General features: G+C 36.3%; 1 protein-coding gene across 3 annotated transcripts in view; it reads right to left on the bottom strand.

Moving 5' to 3' along the window:
• The window catches only part of LOC117325404 (serine/threonine-protein kinase PLK1-like), a 45,127-nt gene that overhangs the window by 11,716 nt on the left and 12,880 nt on the right, over positions 1 to 20,531 (bottom strand). For all 3 annotated transcript variants that reach the window (XM_033881580.1, XM_033881578.1, XM_033881579.1), the window contains exons 3-4: positions 8,768 to 8,875; positions 2,575 to 2,691 (exon numbers count right to left, since the gene is read on the bottom strand). In XM_033881580.1, the coding sequence (XP_033737471.1) occupies positions 2,575 to 2,691; positions 8,768 to 8,875 (225 nt within the window). The remainder of the gene's footprint in view (positions 1 to 2,574; positions 2,692 to 8,767; positions 8,876 to 20,531) is intronic.

Here is a 20,531-nt window from a genome sequence, read left to right as displayed (position 1 = left end):
TGCCTCTATCGACAGTTAATCATAGCCAACCCAAGTTTTACCAGGCAGATGCCTGGGCTCCATATGAAAAATACATTCCTTGGTATACATTTTCATATTTATCAAAAGGTCTGTATCATGTATCTTCAACCTTCCACCTTGCAAAAACTAGTGATAAAATGTGACATATAATAAAAGAGTATGCATACAGTTGGTCTATATGGTAGTTATAAAGTACAAGAGAGAAATGATTTAGATATATACGTTATCGTTATAAGTGTTGTATTGCCCTATACAGTAATATGACTGACCACAATTACATAATACAAAATGCACATAAAACAACGATCTATTGTGTTTTCCATTAAACGAAATAATGTATCTTACTCTAATTGTGTGGTATATTTGTGGCGACATGTGCAATTATGCTTTTCTTACTTCGATACAGTACATAATAACCACACTAAAAAACGAAATATATTCTGACGCATGAAATTCTTAGGCATTTACGGGGAAATCGGTTCACGTCCCACACTTCAAGCTGTACTAATACATAAGTTGGCCTTCAGCATGGGAAACGTTTTAATTTAGGTAATCGGCAGAGTGATATTGAACATAAGCCAATCTTCATATCAAGTTCTATAACGGGATCATAAATACGTCACTGATATGAAATAAAGATTAAAACTTAATTTCATCACTGTGATTATCACACATCAAACATTCACGACCCATAAATCTTTAATCCATTATTGATAAATTCCAGTATTTTGAAACATATTTAGACATAGATACTTAAATTATAATATCTATGAAAATAATGATTCAAATATGCATGAATAATGATTCAAATATGCATGAACCATGGCAAACATGCCATTTTCAAAACACTATTTCTGCAGCAGTTAAAATCAATGATTTAAGCTAAAACCCTATTTGCCACATTATGCGAGAGATTAAGAAGTAGGATTCTGCAAGACGGGTAATATGTATACCGATCCTTATTCCCCAAACTGAACAATGCTTTCCATTTGGGTTACCTTAATCCCATCATCCCAGCCCATCCCCTATTTATTACTTATACGAACAAAATAATTAGAATGATATTGTTTACACGCTAAATCTTAGCAGTCTACCATGTATAGCAATTATATTTAATATATTATAGAAAACTATGATTACTTCTGGTACACGTGCACAAAAATGACAAAAAGTATCGATCCTTCAAGATATTGATGTTTGTTTCAAATGAGCTTCATACGAAAGAGAAACACAAAAATATATAAAAAGTGGAAAAGGTGGTTATTCTGAACGGGTTCCTCGTAACAATGCTTAGTGTACATTATATCCAGTGTCAGGTAAGAATAATCGATAATATGGTCTACATCAAACCACGTAAAACAACAGGTAAAGAGAAATATCAACAGGTGCAAGTATACATGGTTTGGTCTACACATTAAAACACCTGGCATTTCATGTTCCCTATAGCAAGGTGCACCGAACTAAAGTTAAATTTACATCTTGATAAGTCGCCTCATAAACTGCCATTTTTACTAAACACACTGCTTCCGAGTGTTAACGAGCTAGGCCAATAAGTATAAGCAAGGTCATGTCCTAATGTGTGGTAAGATCAGTTTCCTTTAAAAATGGCAATAGACAAAACTTCACAGTCAATAGTACTAGGACTATATTACACACAGACACGCAATGGGGAAACAACCACCGTGGGAAACTTTCTGACGTGTGAAAGTCATTTAATAAGGTCATAATTACAATTCAAACAAACAAATTTACAATAGTTACAGATGTTCCAAAAGACGAGACCACAGTATGCATCGGATTCTCGCATCACTAGGTGCTTAATTATTTAATCTTACGTGATGTTTGACTTAGTTTTGATAGTTACAAAATGTGTGGTATTTGTATTCACCAGATGGTGTATGCAGTCATGTGCATAAGGTTAACTTAAAACCACCGCCTCATGCGGCGCGACCTCCTCCCCATCTAAATATCTTTTACTTGCGATCCTTCCCTATTCTAGTATCATTTACCCAAATTGTTAAGCGTAAAATATAGTTTCGATTCCCTTTCTTTTAATGTTATCGTATATCATCATGCATCATATGTAAAGATTTATTTGGAATATTTGGATAAAACTTCCGGTGTTGAATTTCGACTATGCCTGCGTATCCCCATCCTTTTCTTTGACCTATGTGGTGCTGATATATATATATACGAGTCACTGGTTCAATTACTCCCACTATTTCAACTATTTAAAACATGTTGTTTATTCTCCGACTATCAAATACTGCTGACAAAGTTGCCTGCATTATGCTACCATGGGCAATTATGATTGAATCAGATTGCAATGCCACGTTTTCAAAATGTGACATAATCCGATATTTCCCAAAAAACATGTCTTTTTCTTTTCAAATCGGATTACTTGTTACCAGCTGTCAAAAAGACTTACATCTTCATGCACTAACAACTTACTTTTTCGCGATCTCATGATTACTATTATTATTATTTTAATATAAAATTACACTATTCACATCAACAGGTTTTTGTGGAGAAGAATTATTGAACTCAGCTGACCTTTCTACTGCAATTCTCAAGCACCAGGTACACAAACTCATCATCTTCAAAGAAGCTATGGAATTCTACGACGTTTCGATGTTTCAAGTTTCTCTGTAGATCAACCTCTCGAATAATCTGAAATAAAATAAAAATAAATATAGGCAACTACTTCATAAGCGATACGGGACATGTAGGAAACCGTCAATAAATCTTCATTGTAGCCATTATCGATATATATGACAGGCCCAGGTGCCTTTGTGTACGAACTGTCAGGCCGGCAATATCCCGTCCATGATAGATAGCCCGACCTAGACGAAAACCCTTTATGTCGACCAAATGGCTGTTTCGTTCGATTTATGGGCATATACATTATGGTTTTATTGGGGAATATAATTCGGGATGTTTTTATTTAATACAACCCTTTGTAGATAACATAGGCATAAAGAACAACAGCGTATAGCTATACAACTACAAACTGTAAACGAAAAGAAATCTGTGCAAGATACAGGATTAATTTGTTCTCTGCTCGGTTCTCCCTTGTCAGTATTTTCCTTCCATACACGCTATAATGACATACAGGTTGTAGGTGTATTATAAGTTTTGATAATACATTTAACCCTGTTCAGAAGTATTTCACATGCCAAAGACAAACAAAAGGGTTTTCGATCTCAATCTGTTGTAATATGATCAGACAAGCAGGTATGAAAGGACATGGCCCGATTGTCGTGTATAATTATCTATACATAACATCAATATATCACTCTCTCTTTGTACCGTCGCTAGTCTGACAAGTAATCTGAGATTTTTAAACGTACAATCTTTTACCGTCTCATAAAACATGCAGCTTTCTGCACCCACAGACCTCTATCTACAGAAACACACGACCCTCCGGTCGCTCTCTCCTTAGGCAACATGTCATACGCTGGAATAGAAATCTTTATTTCAAAGATGAGATTTATAAATCTATAAACTTGATGAGCACCATACCTGCAATTATCTAAATTGCCACTGGAATACGTTAGAGCTTGTACAGTTAATGGGCCGCCACAATACACCGCTACACAGGTAGGCTATTTATATGGCATATGAAGCTTGCTGGACATAATATTGCACAAGACAGGGCAGTATAAATATACGACGGGACAGAGACTCAATGTTGTCGGTATTGATCCATGTACAATACCCTCTGATATCACTCCACCTTTTGGTCACGTGAACATAAAATACAACATGGCCGACATCCTTTGATCATAAACCCGTATAAACAATAACAATAAGCGATGATATAGAAATAATCACATCGGGATATGATTTTTCATTCCGCAGGGTATTTTTCGTTCGGGGTAGACAGATTTGTGACCTGATCGATAAGGCTGTTTCCGGTACAGTCATCATTAAAAACTTTTGCCTGATTGTCTAATGGTTACACTAACGGGCGGATATGGGTTCCATTTTATCTATCAGTTATCAACAGCTCGCTCCATGTTGCGGTTTATAAAGTCATTAATATCGCGAGATCTGAACATATCCAATTGAAGAAACTAAAGACCAGTATTTGAATCGCTTTATTTACAGAATTTGAGTATGATGACATCATCTTAATACCAGAGGTAAATTACTTAAATTACATATAGCCATTAAAATGTATTATTGGGGATTCCATTAGTTTTAAATTACATATAAGTTCTTCAGTGTTCTTTGTTTATAGCAGAAACAGAATCATTTGTTAGTTTGTAGTTACTAGTGAACTATGAACCTTGTAGTAACGTCTGCATGTCTAACAGAAACAATGGCGTCCTTTGACCGGTGGGATATAAAGTGGTTACTCTTTGAAATGACAGAACATGTGTAATGACGTTTTGTGTGTCTATTACTAGTTGGTCTTTTATTTCCATACAAGTTCTCTTCACGGGACAACCATAGGCTGAGTGAGATAATCTGCTAAATTCGACCCATATTATAAGATAAAAGAGACAAGAGACATTTGGACGTTTGGTAAACCAAATTGGCTCTGTATTACTAACTAGTGTATCCGTTTTGTGTAAAGTGACTTTATCGCGAAGTGAAAAGGCCGGCATACACAAAGTCCTTTTTAAGACGCTTTGTTCGCTGGTGCGCTTTCCATCTCCTTATCCTGTTAGAAATAATTACATATCACAACCTTTAATCTCAAGCGAGGTTTGTTAATTTTACACAACTTGAAACAGTTGTGTTTAAATTGGCTTATAATATATATTATGGATAAAACGCTTAAACAACTTGGTAGTGATACGCTAAATATGATTGTTAAATAGTCGTTATATTGATTTGCTTAGACCTTTTTGATATTTTTTTTCTACTCGTTGAAATGTTTTCAAAATGTATCATATTATTATTATCAACTATATAGGCATGCCGTCTGAAGGCCAGTGCGAAACTCGCAAATTACGTGGTGTTCAGCTTATGTTATTGTTTCCTTGCATTTACACTGAAAATACCCTGATGCTGCCAGAGTCTACATGGTTAATACTTCTTCACCTGAACGACCGATATTTGTATATTAAGATGCATTATTCTAGGTATGTAAGTTGGATCTGTCTATTTCGATAACTGGGATATTAATCCTAAGAGCAATGACCTCGTAAATTTCAAACGTCCTTTCTTCATTTAAAGTTGAAATATGTGCAGTTTTCTTTTGGAATGCTTATAACATCTAAGTTTATTCGAATTATAAAGAACAGAAACCACTTTACGAATCGAAATTATAAATCTTACGTAAGTAGAATGTTCCGAAATTCTTATTAAAAGCACACATTTAATTTTAAAAGTGGCGATCCAAAGTACTTGCTAACTGCAAAAATACAACAGGTAACTGCCAACCTTAGCCCATATAAATGTAATCCTATTTAGATGGAATACGTTAATCTACTAATCACATTTTAGTAATTTCTGTTCTTAAGAAATAAAATTTAACCATTACATAATCTAAAACAGCACACAATGATTGACTTGGTCTTGTACTTAATTCCATAGTCTCGTTATAACATTAGGATCGTTGAGTAGGTAGCTGACGTATTTTATACCAGAAACTAAGCTGTGTTACTGCCCTTAGTCATACGTAATATAATCAGTAATGATATTATTACAGCATAAATTTTCATTTATTTTCGGTATGAAAATTTTCCTTACCGAGCAAAAACCAATCCTTACTTATGTCAGTCTACAATTAACAAAGGACACCGAAAATAAATTGCATTCGGTAAATACTTATTTATCTTTTGTTAAGCTGGAGTCGAATAAATGAATAACGATTCCTTTAACTCCAATAGGTTGGCAGTAAATCGATGTCTCGTCGGTTTAAAATGCTTCAGACAATTATTCTACCTTTGTAGTTTAAAGTATTTTATTATCGAGCTCGTCCATGGTACAGGGGCTAGGCCATAAAGACCTCTGACTTTCAACACTGGACAATCATACAACAATAGGTTTTCTTGCTCGGAGGGACAAATTGAAATATAACAGAAGAAAACGATGAATTGCATTGGTTGTCCAGAGCTCATAAAATCCAAACGACAATGGACGCTGGCATTGGGATCTACACCTCTGAACAATGCTTCAAACTGTCATATCATTCTTCTGGGTGCCTAGTGACAGACGGTTCAATGCGTGTTGTGTCGAAATAAATGTGTCAGTAACTTGTACCTATAGAAGGTTACCAGTCTCAAAAATGTTAGTGTTTTCTTGCATGCGGTATTGAGACTGTTTCTCCGGGGTGTTAAGATTCTTTCGATAGACCAAGACTGATCATGTTCTGATATTATCGCCAGGTAAATGTACACTAATGCAGAAGTTTCACCTGCTATCACAGATTTAACCAAGTGTAAGCAGTCGTTAGAAAGCTGTCATCGATACAAACACTCATCTCTATACAACTAAAACACCTAACTTAAATCTTCAAACTCATAAAGCTATCTTTTAATCTCTCCCGATAATCATTTTAATCGTTCAAGTATTCGTTTTGTGAGAAGATTTCCCCGTTTTCCCACCGTTATTCACATGTTAAATTTAGCATGACGTTCGCTTGACATGAAAACAATCCAATTATTCTGTGGAAGACACTGGAAATATCCAGTCATAGAGATGGAAACCTCCCGTGGAGGAAGAGCAGGACTGATGACTCACATGTTTAACATCCCTAAGGTGAAATTTCACAAAATTCATTACCAAGTCTGGCCAAAGACGTTAATGACCACAGCCGATGGCTATTCCACGTGATCGGAGGCTATTGTATAACCTTGTTACCTTAGATGTCATTTTCTTGTGATATTTGAGTAAAAGGCCACGAATTCATTTCTTCGCTTCGACGAATGATCTGCATTATTTGTAATGGCTATTTCATGAATGCCTGGTACTTTCTTTTTATAAAGCATATTCTCGATCACCGGCGAAGATTTTATCATTTCCGGTCTAACACGGTCGAGTGGGTCCAAGACACCCTTATGATTTGTTTGGATGTCTGGACGGTCATGGTTGATTCACCACAAATTGGACAAAATTACATGTGGTGTTATACGTGAAATTGACTTCTGGGCATCAGACCAGCGGTATTTTATTTGATCTATGTAAAAGTATACAGATGAGGCTTCCAAACGACATAAATAACAAAAGCATCGACCTAGGCATAGGCTATCGTGTATTGTATAATAGTCCAAGAGAAAAAGGAGTGTACGGAAATGTAAAGATCGACATTTTCGACTAGGTGTATACATACCAACACCTATACGGGTTCAGAAGGGGGCATTGGGATGATTTGGTTTATCAGCAGATTTGAGATCTTTAGCTACGTACTTCTTTTGTTCATCTTTTCAACGCTCTGACACATCGCACACCGTCTAGATCATATCGGACAATTCTCCGGCATATTATAACGTACGGATTTATATAAAACGTAACCTTCTTTTGAAATAACGGTGAAACTGGTGCACTTTTTTCTCTATACAGAAACCAGTTTACGTGCCATCGATTTTAATCTATGAAGAGTATTGTACAGGGTCACACACTACATCTAACTCGACATTTCCTTCCGTGAGTCATACCTTATGGAGACCGAGTCTACCCTGATTAACATGGCCTATATAGGAAACACTCTCAAGTATTTCAATGTTTGAAAAGGTAGTGTCATTACCCGACAGGCTTAAAAGACCGGAAATGCGTTATTTTTTGGTAACAATGGGTCAATTGGTTAGCTTAACGAAAATGTTTAATTCAATTCCTTCTTCTAAAATAGCGGTAACAATTCACTTTTTTCTAATAATCTAAGTGATATAATTTTGAACAAGTGCATTGTTGGTCATTATTTTGTGACTTTATATTTGAATGTATACAGCTAAAATTCGCAAACAATAAAAACCACTAAGGCGTGTTACAGGTTTTGAAAATATCGTTTGAATAAGAAATGTAATAGTAATTAAATCTTATTTCAGATGGTAAATAGCTAATAACTTATAAACAGTGTCATATCGGTATGTTTTAATATAGCTCAAAATATCGTGAAGTTGATGATACTTTGAAAAAATCAATTATCGGTCATTAGAAGTTTAAAGTAGATTTCCATATTCATCAACCACACTGACACAAACACCTCCCCAATGATTGAGGTTCTAGTTACCGGTTTCCCATATTTTACCTGAACACGGAGCTACACTGTGACATAACTACCGGCCTCGATTGGTAACCAATACCTAACGCAATGTTATACAATGTTATACAATGTCTAAGCATTAGAATAGTGCCACGAGAGAGTGAGGAACACGGGCAATTTACATTAACATTACATATACGTGTGTTTTTAAACCCAGAGGTTATCTGTGGAACATGTGGGGAGAATTAAGTCGGTATGCGACTAGGTCAGCATACAGTGCACCCGTGTATAAATGTTCACGGCGTATCAAATCAAAGACTAAGAAAAAGCTAATTTTGCAGATGTCTGGTTCATATTGACACACTATCGGGTTTCATTAATCCCTTTTCTGATTTGGATGTAGTTAGATTTTTATACTCGACCAAAGTTAGATGACACTGGCATTTAACGGTCAAACAACAGGTGGTTTTCACTGCGTTACCTTAATTCTTTATCAAGCGGAGCTGTAAAATCCTAAATCTTATAAGTTGTCCCGGTCATACTAATTTTGCGAGTGCTAATTGGTCAATATTAATAAACTAATATAATTACCTTCTGTTTCTGGTGGGGTTTTGCTATTCTCGTTTTGGAAACAATTTTTCCCGCATAAACTTTATTCGTGTTTAAATTCAGCAATTCATAGCACCGTGCGAATCCACCCTGAAAAATATAAGCAAACAAACATACAAAATCTATAATTTATATGTCATTGATTGTCAAGAACATGTCAAAACAAATACGAGCAGTTATAAGAACATAAACAAATGAAACAGATTTAGCTTGAAATGGGGTGATTTTTTATATAAATTATTTGCTTAGTTTAACTCTTCTCTGGCGTTTCATCCTTAAAGTATAAACATATATTCTGGTTGGCATGGACCCATGTATTTGATATAGGCGAAGAGAGATAGTCGGGCAGACTAAAATCACTGTATTAAACGATCAAAATTAGAATAATTTTGTTTCTATTCTTAGTAATTGGAGGGAATAAACAAAACACATACATATTTCATGTTTAAACAAACACAGATAAGATCCCTGATCTTATGTAAATACTGCGCATGCGGATAATATAACTTGTTTAAGCTATCGCATCTTCTCGTTTATCCCCCCCCCCCCCCCCCCCCCCCGAGATCTGTGCTGGACGACTGTATGACGACTACTCATGACGCTGTCAATCGATAAGAATTAATCATGATGTAATCGTGTTGTATCTGTAATGGCCCGAACCAGTGGTACTATTACATACAAATACCCAAATAGGTTTTATTGTGAATGTAAAACAAAGGTGAGACTAATTAATAACCGCCAGTCTACTTTTGATATAACACATTCCAACACCAAGCGTCACATTACAGATATCGATAAAACACAAGATGGAAATACTGTGACACTATATATGATCTTTCCATCCCTCTCGATATATTGATTTACTATATATGGGTGATCAGGCAAAAGTATAGGATAAAACACGTTCACAGGTTTAGTACATTTACACATGCATTGATATCTTATAGATCTTTTTTCGATGTTAGCGTTTTTCCAGACTGCATACAGGAATATATCATTGCACAAGATCGATATTGGGGAAAGGACTGCGTGAGAGTTCCTAGTAACCTTGCCCTATTGAATGGTCCCCTAAAGCCGGACGCTAATCCGATAGTTTAGGCTGGAACCAAGCACAGATTACAACCTCAATGTGAATATATTTCAAAGTGTAATCACTGTAAGAAACAAAGGCGTTATCGCTGTTCATTGATTGTCTCGAGTGATAGGCACATGGAAATTACTTCTCAAGTGTTTGGGGTTTAATTCGATTTGTCTCGACTTTTAAATTTCAGAATCTGAGAAACTGTGAGAAATTTGAGTTTCGGGTTTCGAGCTTAAACAAATGCACATTCCGTCTTCATCATGTCAACAGTATCGTGCCCGGAACGATTCAAAAGATCACGAAACTTTAACCGAGCTATCGTTCATCAATCGATGAACCGATTTCCAATTAATTGCAGCCCCGACTGGTTTCAGACAAGGGATATAAATATGCATATATAAGTATATAGACTAGTCCGACTAACACCTGAGCGAGCTCCGGTAGCTACAGGAATGTTGTACATGCCAATTTGGAGGATTAATAGTCCTCGTAACAATACACAGGACCAATGATTCAAGATAAACGGTCGGCCATCTTTGTGTCGCGTGCAAGGCTTCCATTACAGGAATATTCTGGGGTCAGCTCGGTCGAAGGCCACACAAACAGATATTAAACTAAGAACCAGGTCCAGACTAGAAAAAACTGTAACGCTGAAATCAGCAGTCATTGTAATGGAATTTGAGCAGAAACACTAAATACTATATTGGACACAGGCATGGAACTCTTGAATTCGTTGATATATATCAATAAATAATATGTTATGGTTACATTTGTTTTTGGCTTAAGTAAGCAAGAGATCAGTAAAAGGTTCAATGAAGATAAAAAAAAGTTGCTCAGCAGATGTGTTGCTATCAAATGGCCGACCCGATTGACATGTAGACGGAATTTAGTGATCATTCATGAACACAGAATACAATTTACACAAATTCCTGTAAAAACTCTACAATAAGTGTCATTTTTTATGCGACAATGACAAGATGTCAATAAGACAATGGTTTGCTGTTGAGATGGCTGAATTGAAGGAGATGACATTTTACCGTACAGAAAAATGTGATTCATTGATTTTTGTTTTTGTCTTACAGTACGCTCGATTAGATATTACGTTTGACATGGACCGATGTCGGATAGAGTTTGATTGTCTAGGTAATATATATTGTCTTTACCATTATCAATTCGTTTTGTAAATATATACATATGCAAAAAAATATTCCAGTCGTTACTAATACCAGGTACTTATTGAGAGAATATCACCCGTACCCGAGTCGTTAGTGATACTAATGTGATGAACGAAAGTCCATATATGATATACATACAGATAGATTAACCGGTCCATCATAATGGGTTCTGTCATTAACTGTCTATAGAGATATATATATAGATCGTCCAAATCATAACATAATTTACTCAAATTGTGCGGTAGGCTTTGTATGAAATTCTAAACCTTCACTCAACACTATTTGTACAGTAAATGAAATATAAAATTAGTTTTTTTTTTCAAATGACGAATGTGCCTTTATGATAATTCATACAAGATTTACTTTCTCACGCTCTTAAATCAAGGTCATACACAAGGGGTTTCGGAAGGCATTACTTTAGGGGCGATTTTGTCGCGGAACAAGCACGTACCACGAGACAACAGGCGGTGGAACAACTGCCGATATAAGGTTACAAAACCATACTATTACAACATGCGTTCAAAAGTTCCACAAAAAACTGAATCGACCTAAAATGTTCACACGCCCATATGGAAACAATTTACCCCAAAACACCGCCCCAGCGGGAATTTGGTAATTCTTCTTGATGTAAGCCTAGAAAGAAGTGTCACATTTTCAGCACAAGCAACAACAACCACATTTCGTCATGTCTTCAAATAAAACATATTCTGTTGAAATTGGATATTTCCAGCACTTTCACCGGAACACTTAAGTGACCTGGTTCAACTCATATATACACAGAACATGTGGACAAAATTGAAATAACAAATGTCTTACTTCGGCCTCGTGTTTTGTAAACGATAATCAGTGATAAGTAATGCCGTGTGATATATGTATCATTCGTGGGTGAGTGCGTTTAGCAAAGTACGTGTAAAACGTAAATATATATATATATGAAACCCCCTTCCCCAGACATCGTAATCTGAGACTGAAGGATCGCTTCAAGGAAAATACCCCAACCCAAAGACAACCTGCTGCGAAAACAGATGGGTTCAGTAGGCATTTTTTTCACATGAATTATATTTTATACAAAATGATGGGAAGCACTTCAAGGATTCCAGCATCATTCTTGAAACTTTGAAAATAATGTGTTTCTCCCCGACTGGATGGCCTGTGATACCCAAACATCATAAATAGAGGCCCATATATTTCTTCATTCCTTTTGATCTGAGATTATTTTCCCAAATATAAAAATTACAAAAGGACGTCACTCTACTTTTTTCAAGATTGGTTTCATCTCAAGACTTTTTACAAAGGTTTTCGAGGCTTTGGATGGGTGTATGTTTATGTTTTATAAAGAAGATTCCAGTCTGCCATTACATCGTACAGACGTATTTTTAAGATAATATCATGGAGAAGTATAATATTGCACGGTACTGCTCTTTTTCAAGATGACGTTGATAAGGAAATAGAACTAGAACATTTACATCACATGCATGCAAGTCATATTTCTCATCGGCTCTATCACGTGACCAGCCCACATCGTACATGCCAAGGTCGTGTTTCTATTTCTTCGTGTCAGCCGTGCACATCTATTTATCCTTAACTCAAAGTTACCATGGACTTTTGGTACACTTGATAGATGCAAGGTCCTGTAGGTTATGGCCCAATTTCCTTCAGCTATGAAACATCACAGGAAACTTCAGTGAGAAATAGATGTCCTTTAAAAAGGATGTGTGCAATTTTATTTCCTTTAAGATATTCTACAACATTTGCTTTTCTTGCCAAATGCGAATCAAAAAGTCCACAACCCAATCGAAAAAGAGGAAATTGCATATAAATCAGATATAATGTAAATAACAGCTATCTATAAAGTTCAATAACGAATTCAGTGATAATGTAGTTGTGTCAATGCGAACACCTGTTAATACAATTTCGTTTACAGGTAAGTCATTCATCGCGACACAGGTGAGAAGTAATTATATGCAGGTATACCATCAATACATGTATCAGTGACAAGAATTAATGTGTTCATCGACGTTTGCCCCTACAAGCCAATACACATTCCTCCGGATTCTTTCTCTGTACAGTTGGTAGCTTAGACATAGCTATTTTGGTCAAGCATTTTCTGACTGACCACCTTTTGACCACCGGGGCTTCCTGTTATAATGATAGAGACATTAATATCCCAGACGTGTGTCGTGATAGCTAGCAGACGACACGTGCTTCGGGCGGACACTAAAGCCATGCAAATTTACTTACATGTAACGCCTGTATGTATATATCAGTGTTTATGCGGCCTTGTATGGTGTGCGGCAAGACATCAAAGGTGTCATTAAAATACCGAACAGGTAAAAGAGATATTTCAAATATTCACATTGTCAAGTAACTGTTTGGCATTTCAGGAATCTAAATTACATATTTTTTAAAATTAGCTCTGACGAAATTCTGCCCGGAGCTGTCACAAGATGGCGGACAATCAATCTCGTGTCTGTCAGGCTCGCGACCACGACGTGACTGTGGAGAAGGCTGGGCCAGCTGACGTCTAGACATCATCATGAGATTTTTAATAGTTCAGTAGCAGCCGTCAACGGTGCTAGAATACCTAGTCAAAGTCCGTTACCCATACAATTTCCAAATAAAATACAACAAATATTTGTTTATGGAAAACAGTTGTACATTGTAGAAACGACATAACATTAAATCTCTGCACTGAATATGAAGTCTTAAGGTCTCTACTTTAGAATAAAGTGTCCTCGTATGTAAAAGGCAATCCCAATGCAAATGCAGTTCGATCATACTGGTGTACGTCGTTTGAGCTATGGCGCCACGTTTTGCGTTTCCGAGCACACATGTACGAGACAAACACAAAAGGAGCAAGGACGACTGGAGGTTATCGATTCGATATCGTGATATGGAAGCTGATTTAGCAATAAGCTTAACCGTACATATAACTTTGAATCACGGTGACGTGACGTCGGGGAAAATACTAATGAAATACTTCTCATTGTCTAATATGGTGGAGAAACGCCCTTATATTTCAACTAAACTTGTCGGTGTACTAAGTTCAACATATTGCATATTTAAGCATAGAAGTTTCAATTCGAAATATTTAGACAACCTTCTGTCAATATGATATTAACTGTTATTCAAACGCGAAGTTATTGCTGCTCTCCAATATTATCCAAAATCTGAACAATATATTTTGATTATCAAAGAAAAATAATACACAAATTTGTCACATTATGTCACCAATATAACAAGACACCACAACAAGAGGAAGTTTAATTTTGCAACGTTTGCACATTTCCTGACGACATTTAATCGCCTAAAACCTGTCTGAACATATAATTCCGACCACCGAAGATGATTCCAGTCAATCGAAGTGAATGAACTTCGTGGAACCCGTAGTCACAAAGGTTTCTGCCCAGGTCAACGATTTTTAGATCTACGATATTTAATTCTGGATTGAGAATTCAAGACATGAGAATCAATGATATATCATGATATCGCAGGTGTATGCTTCTCCAATCGGCCATTCTTCGCTGGCCGTGCATGAGGTAGTTCGTGGAGAATTAACATGATTAGAGGTCTAGATATTAGAGGTATGCTATCTCGTCACAATACTGTCCGATTACCAAACATTAGATAAGGCCGCTCACGGGTTCCACTTTGATTAGGGCCGCTTAGGTGTCGATATAGGATCAAGATCATCCTGGTGTTTGGAAGGGAAGCATGTTTGGGCCAAGTTTATATCCAAGATTATGATGTGTTACCGAAAGTGACGAGATAGATTAGGTCGGAAGTACCTGGCTTCTGTTTCATCTCCTGGTCATTTAATTAGATTTCTCTTGACATTTAGAACATGTACAGCAGGGGGCTGATCAGTGAAGACACATTTCCCACTTATACTCATACAAAAAATGATACATCGTGTCATTGAACGGTATACTGCCTCACTACAGGGGCATTTTACTGGCGAATGTAACGAAACCATGACTATACACGAGTACTGACACAATAATGAATTTGCTTGCATGGCTAATCACCTGGAAAAATAAGGGTTTTCTGGATAAAGGTTGAAATGATTAATCAACAGACAATGCCTTAGCTGAGAGGTAATTACGTCATAAACAACACAATTGAACACCTGACGAGAGTATGAAATAAACTTTAAACTTGAATGGTGTTTAATCAGTTCCCCAAAAAAAATACACCGCCATGCTGGAATGTGTCATTCAAAAACTTGTATTTGAAAAAAAAATGTCATGCACGTCCCTTTTGAGATCGTTCGTAAATGTATACACAGGTTTTCACACATTATTCGAAGTTTCATTTAATCTATTCATTTAATCTATTTAAGAAACATTTGATGTCAGAGAGAACCTACTTTCTAGTAAATCCTTATCAAAGCATTTAATGGAAGAAAGCATTACGAATGATTTTCTTTAAATAACTCTCAAAAACCAGTTTAGGTGGATTCGTGAGAAACCTATTACAAGACAAGTGCCCCTTCAAGCAAGATTCGAATGCATAACTTCCGGTTAAGCACGACATCCCTCAATGCAAATTGTAGAAAAGGGTGGACATGACACTTAAATATTTATTTAACAGTTCACATATTTGTTCAAACGAATTGTACACAACACTCTCTTTAATAATAATTTAATTCCTATCTCTCCCCACGGAAAACAAGCAGGTCCTGGGCAATCGGATTATATGGGCGAGCACTTGTTCCGTTCGTCATGTTTATGTACAAGGCGAACCCCGTTCTAAATTCATCCGCTTAGTGAGAGCAGATTATACGAATACTCTTCTGACACATAAGGGACATTGCTTTAGAAAATACACTGTGTGAAAATTGAATCTAAAGTAACATTCCATTAAATAGAAGAGTACAACTAAATAACAGTACTAAGTTCGCCGCCATAATCGGTTTAGCTAAGATTCAGAGTCACCGATTGGGTATTTGAAGATTTTCAAACAATACACATACGTTGACTAATTTTTGGCAGTTATTCCAGTTCTGGGTCTTTACCCATTCACTTCAATAGTGACTGTAATCTAACCAATACCAAACAAAACACTTATCACTGTCTTAGTTAAACCCATAAAAATCCGACCATTTCCTGCCCTGATCCGTTAGAGTAGAGACATCTTATCTCCATGCCTGATTATTGAATTATCTCTCCGTGGTGTAATGTTGGGAAGTGGACAAAGAAAACAACATCTAAAGCGGCTCTAATTGAGGAATCTTTACTTGTAGTTACCATCAACTTCTTCTTTGTCGGTACTTTAAACATTCCTATTTTAGTGGTAACCATTTTTTTTTTTTTTTTACATTTTTCGCGCTAGAAGCATTCTGTTAAATTCTGAATACGATAATTGTAGTTCATTGTTGGTGTGCTAATCCATCATTCCGTTTATCTGGTTTAATTTGGATTCGCGCTAAGATTACAGTACGTCAACTTAAGTAAATCTACGGTACTAGGATAATTGCATGCTAATGGAATACTAAAACAAACCCCAGTATAGTGTCATCTTTGTACGAATTCAACAAAAACGTCATCTGGTTTTAAACAGATTTTCCGGCATTTTGTAAACTTCACATATGAATGGTATGAAAACTCTGAACATGGGAATAACATTCGCAGCTCATTGGTTTAAATGCGTTTGTATGATTTTGACTATCAAGACTTCCAAAGTGACAATGCTGTAATTTGCAACTTATGATTAATGATAGATAGTATTTCATCTGTCCTATTCTATCTCTGAATCAGTGTAATAAGATTGTACTCTCCTTCTCTTTCTTTAAGATACACTTACATTGAAAACTCGACATCAGATTTTTTGCCTTAGACCACTGCGTTAACAGTAACAATGGATGTAAATGTCACTGTATATTTTTTTCTGTACTCTTTGACGAAAACAAACAATGGGGTTCCAAACAAGTGTTAAATTGACGAGAACGTTGACATTCTAGGTATCTCCGGTCAAGATCAGATATATTTAAGTTAAAATGTGGTTCAGTGATAGTTTGCCTTTGTATTGCTGCCAGTAATATAGTGCTGTAGGCGTAATCAGTTTATACAATACACAATATCCCAGCATTTAAACAATTGGACATTTCATTAACAATATATCAATCTATAACATTATACTGTATCAAATACGAGAGACAGATCTGGCAAGAGTAAAAAGGAAAGGGATGGTTACTCAATAAAAGGTCGGTGGTCTTCGCTAGGAGAGAAACAAACATTATCGAGACGTGTGTGACAGCAGTTTGTAATACAAGGTCAGAAAAACGCTTTTTATAAACTGTAAACTTTCTAAACAGTCCCCGTGGAATAAATTCTCCCGAATTTGATTAATTTTCATTGTTCTATTAGAAGAGAGTTCTCGTTCAGCTTTTTTCAACATTGATGCTAGGAGTATTTGTGATGTTTGCTCGAAGTATCCATTAAATATCCGTGTGGATCATCATCCATACGTACGTGCTAATTAAACAAATGACCGTCGAGTTGAGTGCTAGTGTGATCGTATACCGATTGTGTCAAATGACAGACCTGTTTGTATGTCTGCTTACAGGCTATTTGATATGTAAATAGAAAAGTTGTAACACTCCCCAACATGGTCACTCAACCAGATCGAAAGAGATGGTTGGGCACATCTCTTTTTCTAAACGTCATACATACTTAGAATTTTCCCACGACCTCTCCTCGAAAGTAAATAAGTTTTCCATTCATGCGATATCGAAAGATATTTACATATCCAGGTCAGCAAAGATAACTCTAAACACACATAAAACCAAATACCAGTCGTAATGTATAAAGCAGCAGGGAAATCGTATATAAACATTTTGACAATTATGTTGATAGCTGATGTCGTTCAGTGATGGGATAGGATAGTGGTATAGCAAACGATCTGTCGCAGAATTGTTAATACACTTTAAAACGAATTTAGATTTTTGATATCACAGTAAAGTTAAGTTATAAAATCAAGTGTCGACAGGTTCAGGAATATTATTTTCAAATCAATTTATGTCGTTATCTGATTTTGAAAGCAAATGTGTATCAAGTCTGGCCTCTACTTAAGTTTAGTGGAGCATCTCCAATCTTCATATATTGCCATGGTTACTTGATTGAAGATATAATTCGACCAATGATGTTTAACTATCAAGACGTCTTTAGTCCAATTAAACTATGTTAAATCTCTATACCGGAATACCAAACTTATGGTTCGGATTATGAGTGTGCTGTGTTGACGAATTTCATGTACATATATATTCTTTGGTCTGAATGACAAAGCCGTAATTGGGGAATAAGAACACCAACGAAGATAAAAAATGACGAGACACCTCCACGAACATCGTCACGCAATGTGTATTGGGATATTCAAGCGATTACTCATGGTTCAAATAGTTTAATTTTAGACACAAAGCTCCTCTCCAGGGCATATCTAGATGCGCCCCGAATGGTTCATATCGACCAATGGTGTCCCGAACGGATCATTGAGCAGGATACCAATCAATGTTTGACTTTGTCAGTCCAAAATCAATCTGATCTTCGCCTGACAAGGCTTAAAATAATTGTTAATCGAATAAATTAAACCATATCTGGACCAGACAGTTAAAGTCAATCCAGTGCTTGTTTGCGATCGTTTAACAATGAGCGTCATGCTGCTAACAGTTTCCCTATGGCAATTGGTCGTAATACAAGTATACATGTATATAATTCATATTATTGACAGATGTACTCAACTATAAATATATGTTTATATCCGATCTGGTAATTCTTTCTAAACAATTCGTAATTCAAATAGCAAATATTGACATAATATACCCGTTTGGAAGCCACGCGGACACTAGCAGTGACATATGACTACAAGTTAATTTGACCACAGCACTCGCGTTTAGTCACCAGTCCAAACAACCTAATACTGTTCATATACATTCTTAAAACTAAAAATCCGATCATTGCACATGTACACGTATCAACTTACATGTAGATTTTATATAACAGACATGAGTTCGTACACTAAACAAATACCGAAAGTAGTTTCGGAGAAACCGGAAATACGTAAGATGGTGATGGTTAGATTCAAGCACGCAAAACATCATAAACACTGAACAAGTATCAATGGATTTGTTTATAAATACAGTCACGGGAAAACATAAATACCAAACACAGGAAAACAAATGAATTGAGAATCTGAAAAAGTTCATTGTTTATCCTTACACTGAGGTCGATTTAGGGTAGCTACCTCGCTGACCTAGAGCTTTGACGAAGTGTGTGTCATCATGGCGGCGTCACGGCCCCACATTCACTATGACCTACAGAAGGTTTTCAGACAATACCAGCAACTTCTCCCTTCACCGATCACTTTAATAAACCAGAGACTCGCCAGTAGTGTATTTATACCATGAGTCATTTCCACAAAACCCGAGAGAACTCCTACTTGGACTGCCACATTAGATTTGAACGAGTTATATTGTCTCTCCAAAAAGCTGTTAAACAGACTTTGTTCTTTGTTGCCTTTCACCTGTGTTAACGTTCCATCTATACCTTATCCATATAGCTATGTTCTGATTGCTTTTAGACACCTATAGTTTTCAATACATTGTTTGATGACACATTGAGGGTAAATAAACTTCCTCTGACCTTGGTGTGTGACAAAGAACGTGTTAACGGTCCGTAAAAGGTAACGACACCCACCAAATAACAAACTTCAAATGAAGTTTTACAAGAATTCGAATGAATTGTATTTTTGTAGTACTGAAAATACAGCATGTTTTGCGCCAAATATGCAACCCTTTCAGCGGGTTGACCTGGGCATATTATATAATATCAGCTACATTTAATATCGCACATACATACAACACCCGATAACCTGAAAGATACATTAATATGTTAGGTGAGAAATTAAAGTGACATTTATTCGATATGTTGAAAATAAATAGCATCCGGTTTTTTCTACCTGGAGCGTTTCCTGTGCGTTACTTTAAGCGACCAGCTTTCAGTGAAAGTAAACATATGGCAAACGGGGTTTCTGTGTGAAGGGTTCTTAGCAATTAATGTAGTGTTGTCAAAATGTCTCTGATAACTTCAATAAAGGAACTTTAAACAGGTAGACTGACTTTAATGGCACCCAATATAGGAAAGTGAATCGGACGCCGATAAGCGTTTAAGTGGTCAACTAGTTACCAAGAGCGCCAGCAACACTAAGCACAACCGGCTAATGAGATTAATTTGGTTTTATTTGAACACAGTGGTGGAAAAACCAGTAAGCATGAACATCCTGATTACCAGGAGCTTATCGGTCGTTGAAGCTAATTGTATCGAATATTGTCCAGGTTTTCCAAGCGAGTCTACAATGTGAAGCAGAGATAAGTTTATCGGGTCTACTCCTTTGAAGTGTTTCACGTTTGTATCTAAGGCAAAGATGTACCTATTAAAGAGTGCATCAGCTATATCAGAACGAAATCAGATATTTCAGTTTAAATTAACTTTAT

The sequence above is a fragment of the Pecten maximus genome, chromosome 4 (genome assembly GCF_902652985.1).
Source record: "Pecten maximus chromosome 4, xPecMax1.1, whole genome shotgun sequence".
Classification (NCBI taxonomy): Eukaryota; Metazoa; Mollusca; class Bivalvia; order Pectinida; family Pectinidae; genus Pecten; species Pecten maximus.
Note: the sequence above shows the minus strand (reverse complement) of the source record. Positions and strands in the feature narration are given on the sequence as shown.